Genomic DNA, 12,341 nt, shown 5'->3' with positions numbered 1-12,341 from the left:
ACTTGAGTTACAAAGTTTAAAGCAGTCATCAGATTGCAAACTCTGTCATCTGTGACTTTTGTAGAACAAAGACATATGGCACCTTTTATCTTATCTTGCTTTTTCCCCCTTGTGTTTTAGGGAAAATTCTGCAATGTGCTTTTTTCCCCTTGTTTTCTTTTAGAAGGACCTGAACTGTATATAATTCAAACTGGAGAAGTGCCATGGGTTTGACATAACACACATTTTCCAGCCGTAGTCATTCCTATAACTTACTTTTTTTTAACACTGTTTGTAACTGAAGGAGTGTTTCTTAAATATGTTTATTGAAACATATGGTCTGTTTTGTTTCCTAGCAACTAATATGGACACAAATATTTTGTAAATAAAATCAGGGGCATCTCACCCTTCCTGCCCTCAGTGTGTTAGAATGGCTGTACTGATTTGTACCCCAAGTCCAGCTGCCCACTGTCCTTTCTCTGGTTGCAGTCAGAAACAGATGCTCAGGGAAGAGTAAGAGCAGAACAAACATAAATGCTATTTCATCTGAATGTTCTCTTAGCTGTCAACTGTTTTCATCACAGGATTTTCAGAGCCTGATACAGCTCAGCCCCTCAATGGATCTCTCTTCCGGGTGTCCCTGCCCACATGTAAACAGTTTCAGAGTGAAAACTTCCTGGTAAACTCCCTGCCTCTTGCCACAGTCCCACAATTCAATTTCCTGCTATTTTATCATTTTAGTAGGTGGTATTCCAAGGTCTTTCTGCAGTTCATCAGTGAGTTTTTAACTAGTCTCAATAATTTGGTGTCACTGATAAAATTTTTCAACCTTGCTATTTGTGCTAATTTCCAAATTGTTGTAGTGTTGAAGGTGGTGCATAGCTTATAGCTGAAAGACAGTATAGAACTAAGGATATTGTTAAAGATACCTGAAAATCCAAGTTCATTCTCTTAAAGAGATCAGCTGTTACCTCTATATTCATTGACTCTGTCACTGAACAGGACTCTCTTCTGCAAGGACTTGTAGTTTTGACTCTTCACGAATAATTTTCATTTACAGTCTTAGTTTGTTTTTTTCCCCCCTTTTCATCCTCTGCTTGGCAAATGCAAAGATTGCTTTGTCTTGTTTGTAGTACATTCATAGAGTCCATCCCAGAATTACTGAGAATCAAACAAACCTGGTTTTTTACCCTTCAATTCTCTGGTACCAGGTGTGTCTGCCCACTGTAACTGTTGATCATTTAATATTTCAGTTTCTCCAGGATCTCTGAGTGACTATTATGAGTCAATTCTATCCTGGGAAATAGAATTCATTGTGTTAATATCTGGAGAATCTCAGGCTTCATAAAGAGTTTCAATGTGGGAAACCTTCCTAAAGGTCTCAATAATGAATCCTAATTGATGGAAAAAAATCATTTAGCTTTTGTCCTGTCTTTGAGATTCTTACTATATTCTGAATGCCAGCCAACACTGCAGGCCATCTTATGGTCTTGAAACAGTTTTTCTTAATTTGTAGGTTTCTAAGCTGTTCCACTTGGGTTTGTGGTAAGCTCATGCAGTTCGGGTTCCGTGGACAGTCTGTGGATTATAGTGCCCTTCCACGAGTTGCTGTTTGTCACCCCATAATTAGCATGATATTAGTATTGTCTATTCATGCTGTTATCCAAGCATATCTGGGGATATCTTTCTTAAAATGTAAAGTTTTTTTTTTTTTTACTCAGTGAAGTAGAATTGCTGCTTACCAGTGAAGTTCTACTATGTGTCCTTTCACCTCTAACTTGTGCTTGAGTTGCTCTTCTTGTTTATTTAGAAAAGAATTATCCATTAAATATCATTGCATAAGCAAAAGATCTTATCCCTTGTAAAAACACATCTCAAACCAGAAAGGAACTGTTGTTGCTCTGCCAAGACTTTGGCTTTTCTCTGGCCTGCCTTGAATGCGTGAGAAGGATGTTAACTCTGCTCTGCTTAGACCTTTTTGTCTGAACTCTTTTTGTCACTTACCTGTAAGAAGCTGAGAGGTTGATGTGAATGTCTTTACAGTGTTCTAGCGTCTTTCTTCATTTTGGAATTTAAGGCATTTCATAACAGCTTTCGCAATTTAGGCTGGAGCTTATCCAGGAAGCTCTAAGTCATCTGAAACTCCTGTCGTAGTTTGAGAGCCCTAAAATCCAATTCCCGAGTCCAAGCCCCCCCTCCCACATCTCACCTCAGTGTGAGATGGGTTTTCCAGACGCAACACAAGACTCAATATGGGGGGAAAGGGTATTATATTACAATCACTATACAAATAAATATAATTATATATACAATCTTAACTATCTCTCCTATGATAAATCAGTATTTACAATGGATCAGATCTATTCTCCCTCCAATAGAAGTCCAGAAGGGAAAAGGAAAGATCCTTTCCACTCTCAGGGCAGCAGCCTCTCTTCTTCCATGCAGCAGCTGTAGCTGGATCATTGTAGCTGGATCTCTTTCCAATACACACAAGGGGGGTCTCCTCTACCCCTCTCAGCCCTTTGACTCCAAACAAAAGTCTCACCCGTGGACTGCCAGCAGGGGCAAAACTCGCTTCACCACGGGCATATCACAAGGTGCAGGGGCATCTTCGTGAAAGTCCCTTCCTCAGGGGATTTACCTCTGAGTCAGAACGTCTTGGGCAGCTTTCAGTTGAAAGTCTTTGCCTCAAGAGTTCTACCAGAGCTCCTGTGCTCTGTCTCAACTGCCAGCGTGGCAGCAGCAGCGGGGGGAGCAAGGTCACCCCCTCCTCATTCCATCTGGCCGTCCTGGTCGAGCTCCAGGACGTCTTTGAGCTTCTCAGCTCCTCTGTCTCCAGTGCTGCTGTACTCCAAGACTCCTCTCAAATAGGAGTCCATCTCCTCCTCCTCTCTAGGAGGTCTAAGAGGGGTTTGGGGAGTTTGTTTCAGTACTTACCCCAAACTCTCTCCCTCTGTAGAGCTTAGTCCTGCTCTGTTGCTGGCTCTTTCTCTCTCTCCTTGGAGGAGTTCTCTCTGCATTGCTGCATGCCATCTCTGCTGCATCTCCTTATGTCTTGGCTTTCAGCCATAGCCTCTGTTCACTGCTGTCTCTGCCGCTGCTCCTGCTGCCCACTCACAGTGGAGAAAAACTCCCAGCTTTCTAGCTACAGATACTTGGCCCAGTCTAACACTGTTCCAAGCTTCTGCAGCCCCCCAGCTGGGGGGCTCTGGACCCCTCTCCTCATGGCTTCAGAATGTAACCACCTTTCCCCTCCAAGAACTACCTCCTCCTTCTTTTCCAGTCTGGTTGTGATATGTTTATATTTTGCAGGAGCGCTGATTGGCTCAACTCCAAGGGACACCACCCCCTTGAGGGTTACCATTTCTTTAACTCTAGCGGGAAAACTTTTTTTCCCCCACCACAACTCCTTAGAGCCTGAAGAACATGTGTGGAAGATGCTAGATGCTGAACTTAAGTATGAATTTTAAACCAAAGGCAACTTGCGAGCAGCTTAGTAGGGCAAATACTAACAGATCCTCTATTTGTGTTTTAGTGTCTAGTTTTAAGCACTGTACAGTATTACAATATCATACATGATCTGATAATCCTCTGATTCGTTTAACCTTCATAGATTTTAATGTCAATGAATTCCTCTCTAATCTAGTTTATTTGTTTTCCTTCAGGCCTCATATATATGTTTATTCCAGGAACAGTGTAGACGCATGGCTGTAGGTTTGGAGCACATAGTGAGAACCCTGTGTCTTGGCATATTGAACTGCATGTGCTAATTAAACCTGAAGAACTTTGATTTTTGGTTAATGTACGTTGGCTGAGTACTCAGAAGTAAACTCAACTGAGGTCTTGTATAACCATAATTTGAGATTATTCTAGTAGTCTAGGGCTGCTGAGTCACTTGAAAATAATTTTTCAGTCTATTTCAAAAATTATAGCTTTCTATGTATTCTTTGAGGTTTGTGTGGCTAAAGTTGGCTTCAGTCCTTGTCTTTGCTAAGGAGGAATCAAACTGGCTATTTCTGCAGTTTTTGCACTGAAACAGATTGTATCCTGTTCCTTCTTGTTAAAATTTCATTGGCAGTATTACTGAGCTTTTAGCCTGCTTCTTTTTGGAGATGTCTATCACTTCTTGAGGAAGTCTGTGAGACAGGGGGACTCAATTCCTTGTCCACTAATTTTTGCTATATCAAGGCCAGCAAAGTGCTGTGACTCTGCAGAGGATCAAAGTATATTTTCAGAAATCCCTGGTGTTTCTTAACAGCACGCTCATGAATTTCCAGACTTCTGTGTCTTCTTTTAGCACCCATGTTTGATACAGCCAGGATTACATTACTAACCCACCTTTCAAATTATGACTATAATATGTGCTACAGGATCAGAAGTTTAATAAAAACTTATTCTTGTAAAAGTCTAAGTAAGTTTGTATCATGGCTAAACTGACCGCTCCCAGACCTTTTCCTTTTTGACAGAACCAATAAGGGCAAGAGAGTATCGAGCTGATTGAATTCAAAGATTTGCACAAGCAAACAGGCTTTTGGGAGTCCCTTCTCAGAAAGCTAAATAACAGAAGTCTTGGATGTAGATCTCCTGAAGAACTGCGCAGTTCTCCAGTGGGGAAATTGAGCAGTTTTGGGCAAGACAGCTTGTATTTCAAAGATAACATTGCTTTCTTTTTGAACTCTGCAGGTTTTTGCTGTGCAGGGACATACTGTTTCAAATGTAGATATTTGGAGAGTGCTTCTGTTTGTGTCTCTCTGGGAGCTGTGTTTAAACAATCCAACTGCTCCCTGAGAAGTAAAACCTTATGTAAAAGTTTTGGCTAACCTTCAGAACCTGTGGATCAGCATTGATCCAATTGAAATAGCTCAGATATCACTCAGATATTTTTAGTCTAGTGAAACTGTTTAGGCTTTACCAACATAAAACCTTGTAGAGGTGACCCTTGAACCTCTAATGGTAGTCAGCAGACGACTTTGCCTGGTTTTGTGCTTTTACATGCCTCAAAGCGTATCATAGAGTTTACTTAAAGAAATGTAGTTTGACTACAGTCTTGGTCACAGTATCTTTTTCTTGGAAGTCTTCTGTGAAGAGACTAAGGAAATAGTATCTGCAAATAAAGCAACATTCTGGGAATTATCCAGTCCACCTCTTGTAGCCTTCTTTCTTAGGGAATTGTTAGTTGTGAACACAGTCTACATCCTTCACTAAATTTAACCTCTTTGCTTACTGGGGCAATAAGGTAACACGCAGCAAAGATGTTATGTGTTTTAGCTCTCTCCCTTGGGTTCTCCTGGTTTATCAGGTGGCAGAACTTTCATTTGTTGTTAATTGGAGCTTCCAGTCTCTCAGCTTCATGGTCTTCAAGCTTACTGTCAGCATGATTCCAGCACCTGTCCTGAGTAGTGGTGTGACAGTATTGATCTTCAGGCTCTGCTGGGTCACAGGTCTGACTTGGCAATCTCACTGGGGCAAAGCTGGTTGTGCATACTGTTGCCGTTGTATTTTAGGTGCTGAAAAAAATATCTCCAGAGCAGTTAATTAGGGGTGTGATAAGAAAGGGTTTATTTGCCAAGGCAGTAGATGGTACACGACGCGCGCGCAGGCCGTACCTGAGAGGTTACATTTTATAATACCGTCCATCCAATCCCAGATGTGTCCACCGTGTGGCCTTTACTCTGGTCGGCCCCGGGTCCACCCCCTGAAAATGAGTCTGGGGTGTATTTTGGGACCCCCCATTCATCCCATCTTCACCATCATCAGAGCACAAAGGGTACATAGTTACCTAATTCTTGACCGTATTCTGTGGTTTAGGCCCAGATATGCTGTTCTGTCAACCATCTAGGCCTTGCCTTGACAAAAGACTAAACATTTCTGCTGTATTCAGAAGTAGGATTGATATGGGGAGCATAGAATGGGGTAAGAGGGTTAAGGAATGTATAAACAAGGGTACTGGAGAAAGGGAAAGGGACAAGGGACAAAGGGGGGGGAGGTTGCTGCTTTTAAAACCTACTTATAAAACTTACAAGTCTTACAAATATTAGAAAAATAAAAAACCATTAGGGGCTTAAGGCATCAATACTCTGATTCTTCTTTTGATATTGCTGGTCACCTTAGTGGGCAGTGGAGGTGAAGGAAAGACTTTGACATGTGCTTAAGTGAAGGTTTCTTTTCTTAAGAGAGTAGTGGGGCTCACTATCTCTCTTAGTCTTTCAGTTACGTATCTTGCAGCAAACACTTCTGAATCCTGTTTTGTTTTTCTTCTTTCTGCCTTCTATCCTTAGAAGAAGAAACCCACTTTTTTTTCCCACTTCTGCCTTTACCTTTTGCCAGTCTTCATGGTGATCATTAATATAAATTATTATCAATATAGTCAGAATCCCCAGACCTAACATTGTCAAACTTCTTCGCAGTTCCTTAGACTTGGGGGTGAGCTCAAGTGGCAAAAAAACCCGCTTTTGCTGCTTTATTATCTACAAGACCTAGTGATTTTTCTTTGTGGAAGCATGAACAGTAACAAGGTGAGGTGATTCAGACTAGAGGCAAACATGCTAGGGGAGTAAGTCAGCCTTCCAGAAGGCTGGGAAAGAATGACACATGCAAATGCTTCTATACCTAGTTTTGGGTTGTGCCACAGGCTAGTTGAGCAGCACAGGCCTAAGCAAGGCCTATGTGTTTGTGCTGTTGAACCTTATTATTCTATGTGTGATCTCAGGCAACCTGCCAGTCTTCCACCCCAAAAACCCATGTCAGGGTGCCCAAATGTCTCAGGAGAATTTCTAATTCTCCTGAATTAGAACTGGTGACTAGGGTAGCTGTGAGATGGAGGTGGAGTTGAAAAACAAAAAAGATAAAACTTCACTAAGGGACCACACCCTGCTGATTCCTTTCCAGAGGTTATAGTCACTCTGCTGCCTCAATGTTCTCTCCTGGAGCTGGAGGGCTTGTACCCAGGCTTACTGAACTTTCAGTGTGGATTGTTGATAGTGACTAGTCATGCAATTGAAAGTGCATGGTCAAACTTTGCAAGAAGGTTCTAAAGTAAGAAAGAAGCTGCTTTTTTTCCCTACTACATATAGTTACTGTATAAAGTGATCAAACACTGTGTTAAAGAGATCTGACTTTCCTCATTCTGTTGCTAATAAAACTCTTTTAATTCTAGATTTGGATATCAAAACATCAGGGACTGGCTGCGTGAAGATTCAGAAAATAGAATGTGATAACTGCAAAATAGAAACGGAGAAGGGGACTAGTGTCTTGCAGTCAATAAAGGTACAGAGAACCCTTCCACTCTCAGACAGTGTTTGAAAGGGGATTGTGTAGTGGAATATAGTATAAAAATCTAAATACCAGTTTTGGAGCTGAGAAGTACTCTGATATTTTTCATTGTAACACTCATAGTATTGCTGTGTCTGTAGCACCTCACCTTTAATTATTGCATACAATTATGACACAAAGTCCATGTATGTGTGATAGCTGAAGACAGCACAGTGACAGTAATAAGCCTGACCTCTGTCCACCCCGCCCCTCAAAGAAAAGAGATAGACTGAGGTTTTGTCTAGAAGGTTAATAGTTATGCTTGCTCAATCAAGACTTTGCAGCATGCTGCTGCTTTTTTCTGTGGATTTTTTTTTTTTTATAATTGATATATCAGTGCTATTGACAAACCCTGTAGTTTAATTTTCAATCAGGAGTTACACTTTATGTGTCTAAAATACCTGACTGAAATATATCTGATAAATACTGTATATAGCAGAATCATGACCTTGTTGTTCTTCAAGGTTAAGACTTCAGTGTTGCTGACATAAGCTTTTGTAAAACTAATCACAGTTTACCTGACTTAGGTGCTACTTGGAGATTTAGAATTCTACCTGCAGGAATTGATATAAATTCAAAAGAAGGAGATTTCAAATATGGCAATTTCGAAGTTTAAGTTTGGGGTTTTTTTTGAGATAGGAAAAAATCAACATTTTTCTCTACTGTGGTAAGAGATGATTTTATAACACACACGGGGGAAACCGAACCTAGGTGGAAATTTAATATGCAACAGAGCTGGGTTTACTCCACCTTCAGTGAACTACAGACAACCTGTATCTTTCAGATTCTGTGTAATTGACCATATTAGTCATGTGAAGGTAGCAAAATCTAACAAAAAGTTAAAAACTATGTGTTGCCTGTCTAAAGATTTGGTTAAAAATTACTCTGTACAATAGTGACAATAGCAGTGCATGAGAAACTACATAATATGAGAAAACAAGGTGGTTTTAACCAGCAATAATAACAGTAGTCACAGCCTGCCGGCATATCAAGAAGTTTTCACAATGTCATGGAAAAAGTGGATATTGAGGAAAGGCTGGTAACTAACATCCTGGGAATCTTGTCTCAAATACAGTCTGAGATGTGAAAAATCTTGAATTTTAAAAAATTGAGTCAGCTCTGTTTTTCTTGAGACTTAAGTAACAGTGAAACAATATTCTGTAATGAACTGAAAAGAAGGCTGCAAAGTCACCAGTTTGAAGCTTTTGTGACCGACTCCTCCATGGTCTCCCTATAGTTTAGATGAGCTTAGTGTTGCTTTTCTCTTCTGTCAGCTTTGAGCCTTGCTTGATTCGCAAAACTGCAAATGTAAAAATTGATTCTTCCTCTGTGTGTGTGCCTCTGTTTCCACTGATTTGGTGGCCACAGGAAGCTTCTTTGCTCCCTTAAGCCTCCGGTGAAAGGAAGGACTCTGTCCCAGAAGGCTTCTAGAATTTTAAAGTATCAAGAAAGAATGACACATTTCAACTGAAATTCTTTTTAAAACAAAGGTTTGTTAAATTATAAGGCTTTGGGTTTTTTTTAACCTAAGTATTCTTTTGGGTTGTGAGTGGTGATCGCTTGTCTTTGTTCTGGTTACTGTGATGGCTTTAACAAACAGTACTAGAGAAGATATGTTGCCACTCAGGTTTTATTGACTCTGAAGTAGTGAGATGAAGGGTTTGAATTAAAATTGCAACCATACAGGTATTTGCAAGAGTAAACAGCTGTTCAGTTACAGTATCTCTTAGCCATACAGCCAGGCTTTAGTCTCATCTTGTTTTTAAGAAGTACTGTAGTTCTAGTAAAGGGATTGCAACTCATTTTTTTCTACTATAGCTTCAGGAATTATACTCTGTATTGTCAGTGAAGCAGAATCATTAGTAAGAAACAGAAGTATTAACCTTCACGGTTTTTCCAAAACTACTAAAAACCTTATAGACTAGATACTGTAGTGGAGCACAAGACCTGATTCTCCTTTAGGGAATGTGCTTTACGGAGCAAACTGAAGTGACAGTGCCCTCTCCTGGATAGATTAAAACTGTTTAATATTGCTTCACTGTCATACTGTTCACAAACCTCATTGACTAACAAAGCAGGAGACCCTTTCTTCACAGTAGAGAGCAAAAGATCATTGATCAGTGAATGACTTCAAATGAAAAAATCTGGTCATGTGGGGATCACTCAAGAGCACCAGCAAACATCACAACTGCTAATTCTCTTGTCACTACTACAGACTGCAAGAAGTTGTTCATATAACTTGTATCTCAAAAGTCTTGCTGATTTCTGGTATACTCTATGATGTCTTTACAAAAGACCTAGAGATTTCATATCTGCTTTCCTTTATCGTGGATGCTAATGCTTCAACAGAAAAGATGGGTATTCTGGCAATTTTGGTGAAGTAGGAATTACTCAGCCAATGAGATTTGTTGAGGGTTGCTTTATTGAGATTTTTTTCAGTGGTGCGGGTTTTTCTTATTTTTTAATTGGCTAAAATCCAGTTCACCTATCCCTTCAAGTCTCTAGGTCAACTGAGGACAGCAGTAATTCCAAAATACAGTTATGAGATCTAGGTCTTCTTCAGAGTATGAATTATTGACAAATTCTTCATTGAGAAAGTGGTACTGCTTCTTTTTAATTTTTTTCTCCTGCTTATCACAGTCCATCAGCGTAGAAGTGACAAAGAGACCAGAGAGACCCTTTAATTTTGTTGCCATGTTCAGCAATTACTTCTGACTCTGTGACTGTGCTATTGATGACAAGAATTTCCAGGCGTTTCACACATCTTCAGTGGAAGACACTGAGTTCCCTCTTTCTTCCCCTGTTCCTTCGTTCAACAGATAGTGAGAGAGTGTTTTTCTAGTTAAAACAAAAACGATGACAAAAAACCAACAACAAAAAACCCAACTACATCCACTCACCTGTATGGAAAATTAAGGGGAAAGGTGACTTGTTTTGAGTTTGACTCCACTGGGAAAATAGAGAGCATGTAGTGACAGGACAAGGGGGAATGGCCTCAAACTGAAAAAGAGCAGGTTTAGATTAGATATTAGAAAAGAATTCTTTACTGTGAGGGTGGTGAGACACCAGAACAGGTTGCCCAGAGAAGCTGTGGATGCTCCATCCCTGGAAGTGTTCAAGGCCAGGTTGGATGGGGCTTTGAGCAACCTGGTCCAGTGGAAAGTGTCCCTGCCCACAGCAGGGGGGTTGGAAGGAGCTGATCTTAAAGTTCCATCAAACCCAAACCATTCTATGAAATAAACAGTACATTTGGCAATCACTTGAGAAGAAACCTTCACAGTAAAATGGGAATTTGTCATCTAAGGTGGTTAATGTGGTACAACTTGAAAAACAAGACCTTGTTTTTTAATTATGGTTATTCTAAGTGATGACTTTTTTTTAAACCTTTTTCAGAGCCATAAAATTGATATACGGACAAATGGTGGCAAAGTCATTGGTCTTGGAACGCTTTATGGAAATACAGATATTTGTGCAACAGAGAAGGGGGTAAGTAGGAAGTAAAATGCTCTTCAATGGCTTATTCGGTTTGTCTCTTACAAAATTACTGAATTTGAGGAACGTGCTAAAGAATATTTAATTATCCTCACTGGTTTGTCATTTCACTATTTCTTACATTTTTCTGTTAAATTATCTTATGTTTGATTTGGATAAATAAACAGGCTCCACAGACAGTACAGGAATAAGCATGTGATCATTCCCTCAGCACAGAGGTTGTGCTGACTGATACAACCCATCAGCTTTAATTATTTAGACCTTCACAACACTCTTAAACTTTCTCCTTGGGTGATATCCGGGCACTTGGATTCTGCAGTAGGCCCAGGAGTTTATTTTAGTGTCTCATGAACAGTGGCTTGATATTTGTACATGCTGTACACTTCCAGCATTATATGGTGGTAAGAATGGAAGAGTAGAAGGTTTTGCAGATTTCTTTGCATCTGAGGAAATATAATCACATCTTGCTATGAGATGAAATGTGAAGAATCACAAACAGAAAAGTTTTGTAGAGAAGTAGCTTGCTTTTTCTCAGTAGGTGGCAGTATGAGACAAAACACAAGCTACTGTAATCTGGTTTTGTTTCTTGACATAAGTAGTTCATTCTCCTTTATTTAAAATAATATAGAGCTAAAGTCCCTTACATAATAGTACAGTTCTCTCACCCAGTGTTGTTTTCAGGCTCAACTCGAATATTTAGGTATCATAATGTCCATGCAACTGATTGCATTAGGAATCATTAGATCTGAAGCATTGCTGCATGAACGTGCAGAGCTGAGCCCAGTCTGGAAGCAGTTTGGATGTGTGGTCTGTCAGAATCAATAGGTATCCTTTAACAGTACTGGGAAGAATCAGGAAGAGTGTGGGTAACTCTGTCTTGCCAAGGATACATTTGAGACCAACCCATTAAGTTCTAGACATCTAAAATCATCGTTGTGAAGTGCCATTTGGCATTGTTGTACACCTTGTACCTTGGGTTCTGAGATCATATTCTCACTTACACAGAGCCAGCTGTGAGCTGTTCTTAATGTCCTGCTGTAAACTAAGCAACTTGCCATCGGATTTTCCGAAAACCATCAATGCTAAATTATTTGTGTTTCCTTGTAGCAGGTGATAGACTGTCTTTTATGTAATTAATATAATAATTAAATTTGTATCTATGTGAAAATATAATTCATGAAGTTGTTTTTCTCTGAGCCTTTAAATACTTTAAAAAAATTTAACTCTTTTCAGACTCATTGTCCTTCTGAAACAATGAAACAAACTTCATACAAATTAAGTTAAAGTGTTTCTTTGTGATCATTACAGACTGCAGTATTTCTGTAGTCTGTAATATTGCTAGAAGTCGCTCTTAGGGTTGTAAAGTTGCAGTAACTTGAGTGGAGTAAGGCATTTTAACAGGAATTCATAGTTATGGAACAATACTTCAGCTTATGTTATTGAACTCACTAACAAACTTTGTAGTTAGGAAGGACTGAGATTTCTTTTCTCAATTGCCCACTTCTGTTAATAATCAGTCAGTGTTGTGTCTCCTGTGTGTGTTTGCATGAGATGTTTCC

At 39.8% G+C, this 12,341-nt stretch overlaps 1 protein-coding gene across 3 annotated transcripts in view; it reads left to right on the top strand.

The window, feature by feature from the left end:
* Positions 1-12,341, top strand: part of FAM185A (family with sequence similarity 185 member A) — a 61,027-nt gene that overhangs the window by 1,114 nt on the left and 47,572 nt on the right. For all 3 annotated transcript variants that reach the window (XR_005565838.1, XR_005565837.1, XM_027741762.2), the window contains exons 2-3: positions 7,136-7,245; positions 10,684-10,776. Coding sequence is in view for 1 of the 3 variants with exons in the window: in XM_027741762.2 (XP_027597563.1) it covers positions 7,136-7,245; positions 10,684-10,776 (203 nt within the window). In the remaining 2 variants the exon portion in view is untranslated. The remainder of the gene's footprint in view (positions 1-7,135; positions 7,246-10,683; positions 10,777-12,341) is intronic.

Source organism: Pipra filicauda, unplaced genomic scaffold (genome assembly GCF_003945595.2).
Source record: "Pipra filicauda isolate LSUMZ 115617 unplaced genomic scaffold, ASM394559v2 scaffold555_size307855_pilon, whole genome shotgun sequence".
Taxonomy (NCBI): domain Eukaryota; kingdom Metazoa; phylum Chordata; class Aves; order Passeriformes; family Pipridae; genus Pipra; species Pipra filicauda.
This window is presented reverse-complemented; position numbering and strand designations above follow the sequence as displayed.